Below are 15,146 nucleotides of genomic sequence, written 5' to 3'. Positions count from 1 at the left end.
GCCACCCCAGAGGGGGGCCTTGGGGCAGACGGGTGCCCAGACAGTGGTGCAACCCCCACTTGCCCCTGGTGGGGAGGTGGTGCGTGTGGGAATGGGTCCTGTAGGGCACCGGGGTGGGAGGGCGTCCGCTTGGCCACTGGAGTCACCAGTGCCCTCTAGCCGCACCCACACGACCCTGGGGACTCTGGGGGACTGGGGTCCCAGGCAGGGGGTGAAGGGAGACCTGTGTGGAGGACAGGAGGCCGGATGTGGGTGTGTCCTGGGTGTGCACACGCGTGTCTGAGCATCTGATGTCGAGCAGCTGCTGGGGTCAAATGCCACGCCAAGCGGTCCAGGCTTCCTGGGCTGGGTGGGTGCGAGCTCTGTTTCTATTAACTTATTTCAGTGGGGACACCCTATCGTCTTTCCCGATGAGAGTCCCCTGGGCACCTTCCTCGGGGTCACGGGGTGGCAGACCCGCCCTGGCTGAGATCCCCTGTTGTGTGTCCCGCCCCAGCCCCCGCACGGCCAGAATCCCGGGGGGCTCTTCTCTTTGCTCCCCTGGGCACACTTGGCGGTAGGGGGGCGGGTAGGATAGCCTGACTGGGGGTGCTCAGGCCCCCGGGCTGGCATGCAGCACCCCTTTTGTGGACTCTGGACACTCCGTGGCTTCCTTCTGGATGTAGCTCTACTCTGGGGGGTTCGTTTCTTGTCGCTGTTTGCTCCCAAGAGGACCCTCGCCACTGTCCCCTTCATGGCCCACGTCTGACTCTCCGTCCCCCCAACTGGGGACTCGGGGCTCGCCGCCCTTTTCTCACTGCTGATCTCCTGGGTGGGAGTGAGGCCCTGGGGCCACACGTCAAGCCCTCTCCTTTTTGGCAGGGGTGGGGATGGAGGGGTGGCATGAAGCTGGAAGCCAGCTGCTTCTTCAAAGATTTCCCGCTGCGCACACACCTGTCCTGCTCCCCTCTTGGCCTTTTAAATTCACGAGGGAGGGAGGGAGGGAGGGAGGGAGGGAGGGAAGCGTGGCCGCTTGTGGAAAGCCCACGTGTGGCGGATGCAGCATCTCTCTGTGGAATTTCACGTCTTCCTGGGTGCCCAGCCGGAATGTGCTTGGCATCCTGCATGTGTGACTGGGGGTGTGTGCACCGCGTGGGGGTGCGCGTGCCGGTTCGGGCGGGAGACGCGATGTGGTCTTCGAGCCTCATCAAGGGAGGGTTCTGGCTTCCTCCTTGTTGGTCTCCCTCCCAACTCCGGACACTTGTTGTGTGGCTTCACGTGGTCCTGGGGTGATGTGACCCGTGCGTCCGCACCATCCAGCATTCACAAGCCGTCTCCTGGCCACACTGTGGGCCTCTGGAGGGCGCGGGTAGGCCCCGACCCCTCCCCGGGGCCAGCTGGAGGGGGTTTGTGATTCTCTGGGGCTGCTTCTGCCCTGGAGGGGGTCGTGTCAACGAGGACTCATGATTAATCACTCACTTGTGCTCAGAACACTGTTCTCTCCTATCGGGGCGGGGTTCTATCGGGGGGGGGGTTCTTTACGGTCCCATTTTACAGTGAGGGGAGGAGAGGTCTGGAGAAGTGGGGACATGGGGCACAGCCTGCCTGAGGCCTGGGACTCCATGCACCAGGTGTGGGGTGGTGGCTCTGAGGTCTTGGGAGGAGCCTGGGGCAGGGGCAAGGTCTGCAGGGAAGGGGTGGGTGCTGGGGAGGCCGGTGGCCGTGACCTGGCAGGTGGCCGTGACCCGACCCGGCAGGTGGGTGCCTGTGGAGCTGCCCGTCTCACTGGGCCCTGCCTCTTCCTCTGCGTCCCTGGGGGCCACCTTGAGGGAAGAGGCGGAGTAACCCCCTCCTACTTCTTACTCCTCCAGAAGAAGAAGATGGTCTTGGGGGCTTCGATGACTGCTTCCCTGAGGAGCCTGTGGGCCTTCCCAAGAAGAAGAAATCCAAGAAGCTCAAGGAGAACAGGTCCAAAGGGAAACGGAAGAAGAAGGAGGTGCGTGGGTGGGTGGTCCTGCTGGGGTCGGGGTGGCTGGGGGTGGGTCAGGGCCCCAATGGGGTCTTGGCTGCTCTGCCTGGGCCTGCGGAGAACCTTCCAGGGCGGTGTCCTGAGAGCTGGACTTGAGTGCGAGGCACCAAAAGCAGTGTGTACAGAGCTTCACAGGCCGGGTCTGAAATGCCCTGTCCTCATAAATGGGATGATCCAGGGTCGTGGTCTGTATGTCCCAGAGCACTGGTGGTTTGGGGCTGGTAGGACGCCGGGATGCAGGGACCGACCCCCATCCTGGCCGCGGCCACTGCTCTCACCCCACAAGACCTGAGGCTCTGTGGACGATGTCCGGGGAGGTGGAATCTAGGATCCTGGGGCCTCGTGCTTCCTGCACATGCCCGCCCGCCCCCCCCCTCCCCCAGCTGCTTTCATGGGCAGCAGACCTGGGTGGGAGGCCCGATGCTCTCTGTTCCTTGGCCGCAGGCTTTTAGGTTGAGTCTGCCCGGTCCCCAAGTACAGATGAAGGACCACCAGAGGTGCCCCAGGCAGGGCTGAATTCTCTCTCTCCCTCCCGGGCACAGGGTGCAGCAGGAACCGCCCCCTCCCCCAACCGCAGGCCAGGAAGGAGGCTGGAGGTGGGCAGTGTCTTTGCAGTGGTGAGGCCGGGGCAGGGCTGGGGGGGTAGTTCAGCAGCTGGAAGGGCGAGGGGCCTTCAGAGCCTGGGAAGGCTGGCGCTTGCCTCCCCCATACCCACTGCCGCTCCCTCGGGTCTCGCCCTCCCTTCTTCCTCTGGACCCGCTTTCATATGTTTGCGTTTGTCCAGGCCGGTCTCCGTCTCCCTCCGCTGTTTAGGCCTGAGCTTGGCCTCTGCCTCACCCTCTCTCTCCCTCCCTCTCCCTTTTCTCCACCTCTCCTTCTCCTTCAGCCTCATTTCCCACCCCCCTTCCCACCCCTCACTTCCTCACCCCCTCTCCTTCCTTCTGCTTCTCAAAAGGGGCGGAGGGCCGGGTGGATGGGAGGCCTGTGCATGACCAGCCGCTGCCTGGCAGGCCCCCAAGGTGACCCTTAGGTCATTGCTGCCCCCTCCCCGGTACTCCTGAGAGCCTGGCTCGGCCGGCTGTCAGATCCTAGAGTCCAGAGCAGGGTGCAGCAGCCAGAGAGCAGTGTCTTGGCGGCCATGTGCCCCCCACCCATCCACCCGCTTGCCTGGGTCCCCAGGACACGGGGAGGGGGATTTCAGCCTGTGCTCCTCGTCATCTCCAACCTGGTGGCTCCAAGATAAGGCAGTGGGTGGAGGCAGAAGAGGGGCGGCGGGGTTTTTTTTTTGGCCAGGGGTGGGGGGTGGGGACAGGCAGCAAGTCATGGATCCTGATTTACATAAAACAACCGGGCTGCGGCCAGAACCTGAGCATATGTAGATGAAGCTCCTTGTCAGACCCAGCGCAGGAGGGAGAAATGATTTCAACCTGTACTGCAGCGGTTACCATAGCAACCAATTATTCAGTGCTAAATTATAACTGTTTATAACACTCGTGAATGGGAAGGCTCATATTTCATTCTTTCTTTTTCCCTCTCAATCTTGAAGGACCCCAAATTGAGAATGACCAACTCTCTGAATCTTTCCTTTTGAGTGTAAATGCCTCCTTTATCGAGAGATGCGGGGCGTGTGTGTTGTGCGCTGGGCGCTGGGCGCAGAAGGAAGGGAGAGGGAGATGGAAAGCCTGGATAAAAGGCATCCGCAGAGCTGGGGAAGAGGAAGGGCGGGTGGGGACTGGCTGCTTGGGCTCCCCAGGGCCTGCATTGGTGGCCTGCTGTGCCCTCAGGGGGCCAGGGGGGTCGGGGCAGGGAGCCCTCCCACTTACCCCCAGCTTCTCACACACACAGCCTGGGCGTGGTGTTTATTAAGGCAGTCGATGGATTCCGATGGGGACTCCGAGTCCACTAAGATTCTTCCACTACCAGGTGTCTCCCCTGTAGTTATGTCTGGGGCTGCCACAGCCCAAAGGACAGCATCAAGGTCAAAGCCCTGACTGTGACGGTCATACTGATGTTCGCACATCACTATGGCTTGGGGCTGAGCTTGGCTCCGGGCTTTATTAGGACATTATCCCTCCGTGCCCGTGTCTCTTCCCCTGAACATGGCTTGGCCCAAAACCCCTTCTGTAAGTTCCAAGATACTGAACCGGCTGGTCTACCCCTGGTTCTCGGTCACTTCTTCCTTCTCACCACTGGCTGGTGCTGCTCATGGATCACTCCTTTTTGTATTGTTTTCAGAACCCCTTGCTGCCCTTCCTCTTGCCCGTTTCTCTGCAAGGACAGATTTTGGGGGAAGAAACAGGAGGCCTGGGTCTTGAAGGGGCCAAACAGCTGGATGCAGAGATAGGCTGTGGATACAGGCTTCTTGTGCCAGTGGGAAACCAGTCTTCAAAGACCTGTCCTGTACCTCCACCCTCAGCCAGCACCCCGCCCCACCCTGGGCAGGCAGGAGGGCCTGGATGACATCGGGGTGCAAGTCGGGGTGGGCCCAGGGGCCATGAACTTCATTTGGTTGGGGGGATAAGGCATGGCCTGGAGAGGATGAAGGAACAGGTGGTGAGTCGGAAGAAATGGGGAAGCAGAGCTTGCTTTCTGACAGAACTTTCCCCAGTGCAAGTAGACCCCGGAGGGAGAAGTCTCCCCTCTCCCTGCCACCACTGCTGTCACCCCAGGGGGCGACTAGGGCACTGATGAGTGGCATATGCGCCCTGCCTCAGCACTAACTCATTCCTCAAGGAGGATCTTGGCCCTCCTGCTGTGCCACTTAGCCCTGGAATGGACGCTGGGCCAGCCCTCTGGCAGTGCTCAGCTTGGGGCCTTGCGCCAGGCCTGGCCTCCAGGGCACATACAGACAGTGGAATCTGCTGGAGGTGCTTTCCCCCACTCCCTCCCTCCCTGCCTCCCTCCTGCCTGCTCCCTCTGGGCCCCACATTTGGAGCTGTGCTGGCCACTCCTGGACCTGGCAATGCTGGCTTCCCATCAGATGCCCAGGTCCGTGCACCCTTGGGTGTTGCCACAACAGCCTCTTCTGTAATTGCCACCCAGCTGCAGACACTGGCTTTGCATTTGGCTTAGCCGGGTCCTCACGTGCAGAAATGAGAAGGGTGAGGCTAGTGATGTCCTCAAGTCTGTCATCTGGCCTGCATCTCTGGCTTCCAAGCAGAGTTGGAGTTATGGGTGCTTGGATCTCTCCCATTTCAAAATGGTTACAGCCCCCTCTCACACCCTCTCCTTTGTTCCTCTTGAATCCCCCTTTCACAGATGATGAAGCTGAGGTCAGGCCGCAGTGACTTGCCTAGTTCTGTGCTAGCGAGGGACAGTGATCCTAGGCATTCTGTGTCCTGCAACCTCCCTAGGGAGCCCCAGGACCCACGGTCAGGCCACTCGGGTCTCACCTGAGTGGGTATTAGTCATGGGTCCACCCCAGGGCAGCTTGGGGACCAGCCCCATGCCCCGCCCCCAGCGGGCCCACAGCCCCACAGCCTCTGTCCGAGGTGCTGAAATCCATGGCAGCCTCCTCCTTCCATCCTTACCTTTGCTGGGGTGAGGGCTGGGGTAGAGCCTGTCTCTCAGGTCTCTGGAAGGATGGTCTCTTGCAACTGGCTGAACTCTACACCCATGGGGAAAATTGATGTCCCTATCTGACCTCTGCCTCTCCAAAGGACTGTGGCAGAGCTGGGAGCTGTGGTCCCAGGGCTCTGCATTGGCATCTGCCCTGGGAGCACCAGCAGCCAGGACCGGCTTTGCCCCTCGGCCCCGCATGGCACATGGCGAGTCAGTATTCTGGGAAACACCCAGTTCCGGAAAGGCGCAGAGGCCCTGCTGTCTGGCACCCGCCAGCCAGCAGACTGACTCAGCGGCTTAATGAGCATAAAAGGTTTGGGAGCAGGGATCCCAGTGGGAGAGAGTTGGGAAGTGCAGGGAGCCCGTGGGGGAGTCCTTTCCCAGCTGTATCTTGGGAAGAGGCTTCCTCCTGGGAAAAGACTCTTAGCTCTTTACAGGGTGCCTGGAAGGGGCAGAGATCAGGTTGGGCCCTCCCAAGAGCCTCCAGACAGACCCCTGCCCTTGCTCCCCCCGCTTCCCTTCTCCCACCTGCTCTCCTTCCTCCTCTCCTTTCCGACCCCCTCCCCACCTTCTCTTAGGCCTCCCCACCCCCACCCCCCGTGCTGTTTCTCAAGCTCATTTTTCACCTCTCCAGTTCTCTCCTCATCTTTTCCGTGCCTCTCTTTGCTCACCTTGAAAACAGTAAACAGCCAGCTCGAAAATGACAAGCCCCGCGCTGGTAATTGGAACGTCAGTGCCCAGCCTCTCCTGCAGACCCAGGCCAGGAGGGGGCTGGGAAGGGCTTTGCCAGTGCACTTGCATCTGGAAAGGCGGAGAGTAAACAGCTTTCTCAGAGTAAACAGCCTTCTCGGAGGGGCAGTGCCTTTCTGGTGGGGATGCTCTGGCTGTAAACGCCCTTATCTCCATATAAATGGGCCATTTTCTGCCTGTACAGACGGGGAAACTAAATCAAGGAAGCCAAGCTTAAGAGCTGCCTAAATTACCTTGTCTCATATCGAGGCGAAACGGCCAGGGTGGGGGTGGTGGAGAAGGTGGGCTCGTGCCATAGCAGCTTCTGGAGAGCCCACGGACAGATGAAACTGCGATGTGCGTGCTACATTAATTACAGGTTTCACCTGACGCACGCAATTCCATAGGATGCATGCAGCTCCAACAGAGGTTGGGTGCTGGCTCACACCCCTGGCTCTTCACCCGCCCGTTTGCTGGTGCGCTTTGTATTTTGGCTCTGGACATCACGTCCTGTCCAAATTCCTGGATCCGAGCACTCTCACCAAACACTCGTTAAATCCTAAAGTCCAGAGAAACCTGATTCTGATGGACGCAGAGCCTGAGCCCTCACCCCAGGGCAGTCCAAGCAGGCTACCCTGGATTCCCCAGGAGGGGAAGTGTGGCTTCACGAGGCCTCGTCTTTCCTTGCACGCTCCACCATTTGCTGTGGCCCCAGCACTGGGGACAAGGCCCTTCCTTGCCCAGTGCTGCCCCGAGCCAGCCCCTCTGGCTGGGCTTTGGTGCTGAGCTGTGGGCAGAGGAACGCTGAATGATCCAGAAAGCAGTACTGCTGCCCAGGACTCTGGATTTTCTTGGGGCCCCTGTTGCCGTCACCACCCCCCTTTCTCTTCCAGGGGAGCAATGACGAGCTGACGGAAAATGAAGAAGACCTGGAAGAGAAGTCGGAGAGTGAGGGCAGTGACTACTCCCCTAATAAGAAGAAGAAAAAGAAACTCAAGGACAAGAAGGAGAAAAAAGCCAAGCGAAAGAGGAAAGATGATGACGAGGATGATAACGATGACGGGTGCCTGAAGGTAACCCCCGGGGCCCGGCTGCAGGGACCTGGGCTCCACCAGGACCCGCCAGCCTGGACGGGCCGCGGTTTCAAGGCGGTTCTTCTGCCTTCTGGCGCCTGTGCGAAAAGGGCCAGAGCTTCCTCCCCGCTCCTCCGCCCCTCATGGCTGTCGGGGGGCGGGTGGGTGTGTGGGTGTGCACATGCGTGTGTACGTGCGCCTGCACGTGGAGGTTGGACACAAGCGTGTGAGGAACACCGTGCCCCAAGTCCCGGGGACACATTTGAAGTAAGGATGGCTGACGTTCAGAAGTAGCCTCCTGCTCGGGAATTTTCTGCTCCTCCACCTGCTGGAGTAGGAAAGCGGTGTTCTTTCTTGAGCTTCCAGTTCGGAGCCTCTCCCTCTGGAGCACTCTCGGAAAATAAACCGACAAACGGAGCCTCTGCCGGCAAGAAGCGGCTGGACAGCTCCACTTCGGGCAGGGGGAGCTTTGGCGCTCAGCGTGTGCTCTGGATTTCTGGCCGCCAGGGCATCCCAGAGAGGGTCCCAGTGAGCGCGAGTCAGGGCGGCTGCAGGGGCGGGCCTGCAGCTCTCTCTGGGGGACAGCAGCGTCTCTGTGCGTGTGCGGAATGATGTGAACCAGGCCACGGCCCCTCGGGTCTCCGAGGCCACTGCAGGGCTCCTCGGGGAGGGGAAGGTCGCTGGGCCCCCCTGCTCTGGGATAGTGGCAGAGAGGTCAGCGAGCAGCCCGATGTGAACCAGGCCACGGCCCCTCGGGTCCCCGAGGCCACTGCGGGGCTCCTCGGGGAGGGGAAGGTCGCTGGGCCCCCCCTGCTCTGGGATAGTGGCAGAGAGGTCAGCGAGCGGCCCCGGACAGAGCGCTCTGCTTCCTTTGTTCTCCCCTTAAGGCACCCAGACTCAGTTTGGGCTAGCCATGAGTTTAAAAAAAAAAAAAAAAGTGCCCCGTAAATATCAGTGGAGTGGCTGTTGGGTGAGGCAGAAATGGTGGCTGTCAACGGCTCGAGTTAGGAAGCACCGTGGTGTCCCGACACCCAGAGGGATTTCATTAGTCGGCAGGTGTGTTGTGAGTCATCTGTGACTGATAATAGCTGAGGGCTGACAGCTTGAAAGGTGAACTTGTGGGCACGGTCCATGGTTGTCCTGGAGCCATGTCACCATGTCACGGCTCATGCCGTTCCGCTTCCTGCTGTGGGAGCAAGGTCAGAGGTGCCTCCAGGGATGGATACGTGTCGTGGGGGCAGGTCAGCCATGGGAGGGGGTCCCACACCGGAGATTAGGAGGCCAGGAAGCAGGTTCCCCAGCCTCCCTGTTGCACTGTGCTGGAAGGCCTGCTTCTCAGTGCTTGGGACGGAGGGAGGCTGAGCGCACGTCCTGGGGTGACCTACTGTTGTGGGGGAGACAGCCCAGCTCGGAGGGGCTCGGGCATCCATAGGGCTTGTTGGGTCAGTGCCCAGGAGTCGAGAGGCCAGGGGACTTCCGGCTTGCGGTGTTACCCAGGGCCTGTTTTCACATCTTTCGCCCTTCGTGGGGTCAGCGCCAGGCTCAGGCCACACACACCCTTGTGGCTGAGAATGAATGTCTCTGCAGCTCAGGGCTTCCTGGCCACCCCGGCCCCCTCTGGTAGCGGGGGAGGCAGGCCTGCGTCCTAGATCGTTGTCCACGCAGGAGACCCAGTGGCGCCCTGGACTGGACTCCCGCCTGGGCCGGTGACTGTGGCCTGGGTGTGGCATGTGCCGACTGGCTGGGTGGGTCAGCGGGGTGCCTTGGACCAATGCAAAATGGGGCGAGGGCCCCGTTCCAAGCGGTTGTGCTAACTTGTCCCTCCTGGGAACGTTTTGCAGGCGGGAGGCAGGCATAGAGGGGCGAGGTAGCTTGTCCAGCTCTCACCGCCAGGATCAGAACTGCCATCTGAGCCTGGCTCTAGGGCCCGAGCTCACGGCCAGCACCTCCACCCCCCAGCCAAGCCCCGCAGGCCCGGGTTAGGCCAGAGATCGGACCCCTGGGCTGGCTGTCTTGAGGCCGCACTGTGTGCCCTTAGGGAATCACACACCTTGGGTCTCAGTGCCCCATCTGGAAAGTGAAGCAGTGGCCAAGGGACCCTCTCCCGCGTCTGCCTTCAGCTGGGCCATTTGTCCCGTGCCCCTACCCTGGCCAGGGCACACCTTCCTGGCCCTGGAAGCAAGAGAGCAGTGGTCTGTCATTTCATGGCGTCCATGTGTGACTCTACCAGGCGACGTCCTGAGGCGGTCTCCTTTCTTCCCGACATGCCTCAGGCAGCCCTTCAGCCCTGCTCCCTTCTCAGGGACATCTGTCCCCTTAAAACCCATCTTTAGTCTGCTGTTCCCTCCCAGTGCCCAAATTTCCAGAACATATTCCTCCCAGAGAGTGAGTTCTGTTACTGTTCCTGCCTTGGGTGTGCATATAGCCTCCCCCAACCCCCGCCCCTCCCACTAAACCCCCAGGCTTGACCCCACACCCCCTCATGAGCTGGTGCCTGAGCCCTTCCCTCTGATCAAGGGGCAGGCGGGCTGGGGGTCGGGGGTGGGTAGGAACTGTAGACACAGCCTTCCCCTTCCCCCGGCCCCTGTTCCAAGACCTCCTGGGACGGGGCCCCAGGGGTGGGGGTACGGGTTAGAAGGACCCTGCTCTGACCCCACCTCTGGCCTGGGTGTCCCTAGGAGCCCAAGTCCTCGGGGCAGCTCATGGCCGAGTGGGGCCTGGACGATGTGGAGTACCTGTTCTCAGAGGCCGACTACCACACACTGACCAACTACAAGGCCTTCAGTCAGTTCCTCAGGTGGGCGCGCCGCCGGCTGCCGTGGCCGGGCATCCATGGGAATGACAAGTTGGAGGACAGAGCCCCAAGGCCCCTGGGGTGCTGGGTGCTTTCAGGCCGATGCCAACACCGGGCAGAGCCATTTTACCCGGTGGTCCCGCCTTCCCTTGCTTGCCCGGAGCCCCAGGATGGCGGTCCCGGTCAATCCCGAGGGCCATACCCTCATGGGCTCTCTCAGCTCTGGAAGAACTGGGGCTGGGCACCCAGTGGCTCACTGCGGGCTCGTCCTTCTGGTCTCTCGGGTCATACAGGGTCTGGGAACCTCATTAGAAGATGGCCGACCACATAGACAGGGAATCAGGAATGTCTGGGGCTGGACTGCTGTCGAAAGCTTTGTTCTCTTCCCTGCTTCCTGCCCAGTTTCTCAGCCTGGAACTCGGGGCTTCTTATCCCAGGCTCGGGAGAGGAAGGGCTGCCTGGGTCTCGTGGGGGGGGTCTCATCCCCTCCGTGGTGGCGCCCTCACCTGCCTGCCTTTCACCTCACACAGGCCGCTCATTGCCAAGAAGAACCCGAAGATCCCCATGTCCAAAATGATGACCGTCCTGGGTGCCAAGTGGCGGGAATTCAGCGCCAACAACCCTTTCAAGGGCAGCTCGGCAGCGGCTGCCGCGGCAGCAGTGGCCGCGGCCGTGGAGACAGTCACCATCGCCCCTCCGCTGGCTGTCAGCCCCCAGCAGGCACCCCAGCCTGTACCTATCCGCAAGGCCAAGACCAAGGAGGGCAAGGGTAAGGCTGTGGGTGGATGGGCACCGGGCCCTGCTGGCAGAGTCCTACCCCAGACCCCATAGCCTCAGGCAGGTGGGACAGGTGGGGCAGTCTTCTTCAAGGACCCAGGGCCGTGGTTGACCTTGGACCCACTCGCCCTTTCTCTGCTGTACTGTGGCATTATAGCTTCTGCCTGCCTCCCTTTCGGGGCTGGGGTGAAGCAGAGGGGATAGTGTGCTTGGAGCTTTGGGACTTTTGCACTGGCACCCTCCGACATGGTATGGAGGTAGGGAGAGGGCAGGTCCATGCTGCTGGGAGTGGGGGGGGGGGCTCTTGAGTTCTCATTTTCAAGGAGAAGGCGTCCCAAGGTTAGCCCGTTGACCCCTCTTGTCTGAGCACCCAGTCCTCGGGGTAATGCACGTGCATAGGTGTGGTTGTGGTCAGGACTGGCTGCTCTGGGAGACCTGGAAGGAGGTCCAGATACAAAATCAGACTCAGTGCTGGGTGTCTGGGTCTCTCTGGGGGAGAATAGGGACAGCAGAAGCTCTCTGTGACTTCAAGTCCTGGGGGAGGGACCTCCCCTAGGTGGAGGATTTCTGGCCCCATTGGGGTAGAGACCCACATCTCCCCAGGGCTCTCAAAGATGGGGTCACTAGCAGCTCAGCCTTTCTGGGTACTCGGGACTTTGGTGGGCAGCTAAGGGGGCTCTGGGGCCCACTGTTTCAGCCCTAAGGAGCTTTGGTTTCTGGGATGATGTACCCCTTTTCCAGGTCTCTGCAGGGGCCTGGTGGGCAGAGTGACATGGGGTTTAGAGCCTGCTCCTGCTCTCCTCCCTCACTGTCCTCCATCCTGGGCCTCCCCAGCCTGCCTTACCTTCTCATTTCCTCTTGGGCTCCAGCCACTGAGCTATTCCCTGAGCTGCCCATTCAGAGCCTGAAAAATTGAGATAGATTTTCCGTGGCGCCATGGAGGTTACAGCTGGGCTCCTAGTCCCATCTCAGCTGTGTGATGGAGCTGGAGGAGGGTCCAGGTCAAGGCCACCTGCTGCCAAGGGCTCCATCTTCCCTGCTCAGCCGGTGGGAGAGGCTGCCGGGGGGGGGGGGGGGTGGTCATGACTCCCGGGTGGCTAATTGTCCTGTGGCCAGTTCCATAAAAATAGCCTCAACCCTGCTGGCCACCAGGGAGCTAGTGTTTCCTGGGGGTGATTGGCAGAGGTGGGGCAGTCTTGAGTGGTGCCAGTGTTGGCCGGGCCTGGGGACAATCTGGAGGCTGGTGGCTGGCGGCTGGGGAAAGGGCTTCCTGCTCAGCATGTCCCTCCAGGGCCCAGGTATGGACCACAGGTGGGTGGGTGTGCCCTCAGTGGCCCTGCTAACTGTGGGGGCCCATGGCTTCACTGGGGACAGCTCCTTCCTGGGGAGAGGGGACAGGACAGGGCTGTTCCCATGATGGCCGGCATTTCTACTACTCATGGAACAGGGGCCGTGGTGGCCAGAGCAGAGACCGGGTCGGGTCCTCCTTGCTGTGTCACTTTACACAAGGACCTCACCGCTCTGAGTCCCCTGCCTTCTCATCTGGAAAGGGATGGCGGCCGAACCATCCTTCCCTTATGGAGCCCCTGGGAGGGCTGACCCAAGTCATGGCTCTGGGTGAGTGAGCCGCCGCGGCTCTGGGTTATTGGGTTATCTGCGGTCACTCTTCAGGGCCAGGAGTGAGGAAGAAGATCAAAGCGTCCAAGGACTCGAAGAAAAAGGGCAAAGGGAGAAAGGTAGCCGGGCTCAAGTTCCGCTTTGGAGGGATCAGCAACAAGAGGAAGAAAGGCTCCTCGGTGAGCGTGTGCGTGAGACAAGGTGGACTGGAATGTGTGTGTGTGTGAGCGGGAGTGTGGGTTTGGGAGCAGGAGCGTGCGAGTGTGTAAGCATGTGAATGTGTGAGGGTGGGCCGGGATGGGTGGGTGTGAGGCATCGAGACCGCATGTACTTGGCCGTGTGTGTGGGTGTGTGAGCAACCTTCAGATGCATTCTGCACGCGTGTGAGCGTGCTCGTGTGCTTGTGCGCCATGAAGGCAGGGGGACTGGAATGCAGGGCTGTCAGTCCACTCTCCTGAGGCAGGACTCTGGGACAGAGAGCGCCCCGCTGAGCTGGGGCCTCACTTCGGACTCTGCTCCATCTGGGTAGCAGGTGGGGGAATCAGCTGGCCCTTAAGAGTCCTGACGGGGCCTGCAAAGCCAGGTCTGCTGGGAGGCTGGACCCCAGGAAGGTGGCATGTAGGCAGGATCAGGTGGGCCGGAGCTCTGACCCTTCCTTGCCCTTCCGGGGCCAGCTCTGGCACCCGGTTCAGACTGACCATAAGTCCCCATCGGAGCCTCTGGCCCTCCCTTCTCTGGGAGGAGGGCATTCGCACTCTCCCCTACCCCCGCAGCGCACCCGTTTCCCTCCCCTTGCCCCACCTCTGTAGAGGGGCAGAGTTGGAAGCCATTTCTCTGTCCCTTGGTAGAGGCAAGTGACAGGTCTTGAGTTTAGCTGCTCTAAGAGGGGAGCACGGGGCAGCAGGTGTGGCCCAGCCCAGAGCCGGTGGTCCAGCTCAGCTCAGCAAGTATCTGTGGAGCACATATTAATGTGCTCGGCTGTGGTGGGACTTTCTCCGGAGGTGTTCACAGTCTGGAGGGTGTTTGGGAGATATAGTGGGAGACAGCCAAAGACAGGCAGATGATACAGGCCAGACCTGGCACACAGGCTGTGCAACAGGTCCAATTAAGGAGGGATCTGGGAAGCCTCCTTGGAGGAGGTGTCCTTAGGGCTTTCCCTTGAGGGATGTATAGGAGTTTGGCAGGGTGGAGAGCAGGGCTCAGGGAGGGTGGTGGGACATCGGGCTGGCCTGGTGGGTGGGGCCTTGGGGTTCCTAGCCAGAGGGAGATGAGATGAACCACAGAGCACGCTGTGCCTCTGGAGCCTCCACCATGCCCTGCACCACCTCGTCCTCTGCCCGGGCCAGTGAGACCCTCAGGATGAGCCCCCAGGGCAGGCTGTGGGCTCACAGGGCCCTCCCCCACCCCCGCAGAGCGAGGAAGATGAGCGGGAGGAGTCGGACTTCGACAGCGCCAGCATCCACAGCTCCTCCGTGCGCTCCGAGGGCTCGGCAGCCCTGGGGAAGAAAAGCAAGAGGCGGCGCAAGAAGAGGAGGAGTAGGACTTCCTGGGGTTCCTGGTGGAAGGGGGTGCAGAGCCCCCCTTGGTTAGCAGGGGACGGCATCCTCCTGTCTGGGCCTTTGCCGGCCTCAGCCCGACAGTTCACCTGTGCTCCCTCGCCCACTTGGTCTCTATGGTCAGGAGAGGGGTCCCGTCCCAGTGAGGCTAAGCTAGGGACTTTTGAGCCACTCGGGGCATTTGCACTAGCAGAGGGGACACTGGAGAAGGCAGTGCTTCCTAACCTGCTGCACATCCACCCTTCAGTCATCCACCCATCCGTCCATCACCTTCAGTTATCCCCTTAGGCCCGGTCCCCACCCATCCCCCCTCCCTTCTCCACCCCTTTCTTCCACATTTGTACACTCCGCCTGTCCGTCCACCATCCATTCATCCAACATCTATTAAACACCTACTGTGTACCGGTCCAGTCTGGGGTGGAGATTGGTTGGGCACTGGGAGTGGGCACCAGGCCCTCCACTACCGCCTCTGCCCCTCCCCAGTTGACGATGGTGATGGCTATGAGACGGACCACCAGGACTACTGTGAGGTGTGCCAGCAGGGCGGGGAGATCATCCTGTGCGACACCTGCCCGCGGGCCTACCACCTAGTCTGCCTCGACCCAGAGCTGGAGAAGGCTCCGGAGGGCAAGTGGAGCTGTCCTCACTGTGTAAGCCTTTGGCAGAGGCCCCGGGGCAGGGGCGCGGGGAGGTGCAGAGTGTGGAGGGGCGCGCGCGGGAGGGAGGAGGGAGGCGCACCCTGCCGGAAGGGGGGCCTGGCCCAAGGTGCCTCCACGCGGATTGTCCCTCCAGGAAAAGGAGGGGATCCAGTGGGAGCCGAAGGACGACGAGGACGACGAGGAGGAGGGCGGCTGCGAGGAGGAGGAGGACGACCACATGGAGTTCTGCCGCGTGTGCAAAGACGGCGGCGAACTGCTCTGCTGCGACGCCTGCCCGTCCTCCTACCACCTGCATTGCCTCAACCCGCCGCTGCCCGAGATCCCAAACGGTGAATGGCTCTGCCCGCGCTGTACTGTGAGTGTTACGCCAGC

The 15,146-nt window shown here is 61.1% G+C and overlaps 1 protein-coding gene across 3 annotated transcripts in view; it reads left to right on the top strand.

Annotated features, from left to right (window-relative positions):
• CHD5 (chromodomain helicase DNA binding protein 5) overlaps window positions 1–15,146 on the top strand; it is a 59,462-nt gene that overhangs the window by 7,796 nt on the left and 36,520 nt on the right. For all 3 annotated transcript variants that reach the window (XM_042952765.1, XM_042952764.1, XM_042952766.1), the window contains exons 2-9: window positions 1,851–1,975; window positions 7,192–7,371; window positions 10,050–10,168; window positions 10,696–10,934; window positions 12,614–12,738; window positions 13,972–14,095; window positions 14,599–14,765; window positions 14,908–15,129. In XM_042952765.1, the coding sequence (XP_042808699.1) occupies window positions 1,851–1,975; window positions 7,192–7,371; window positions 10,050–10,168; window positions 10,696–10,934; window positions 12,614–12,738; window positions 13,972–14,095; window positions 14,599–14,765; window positions 14,908–15,129 (1,301 nt within the window). The remainder of the gene's footprint in view (window positions 1–1,850; window positions 1,976–7,191; window positions 7,372–10,049; window positions 10,169–10,695; window positions 10,935–12,613; window positions 12,739–13,971; window positions 14,096–14,598; window positions 14,766–14,907; window positions 15,130–15,146) is intronic.

The sequence above is a fragment of the Panthera leo genome, chromosome C1 (genome assembly GCF_018350215.1).
Source record: "Panthera leo isolate Ple1 chromosome C1, P.leo_Ple1_pat1.1, whole genome shotgun sequence".
Lineage (NCBI taxonomy): Eukaryota > Metazoa > Chordata > Mammalia > Carnivora > Felidae > Panthera > Panthera leo.
Note: the sequence above shows the minus strand (reverse complement) of the source record. Positions and strands in the feature narration are given on the sequence as shown.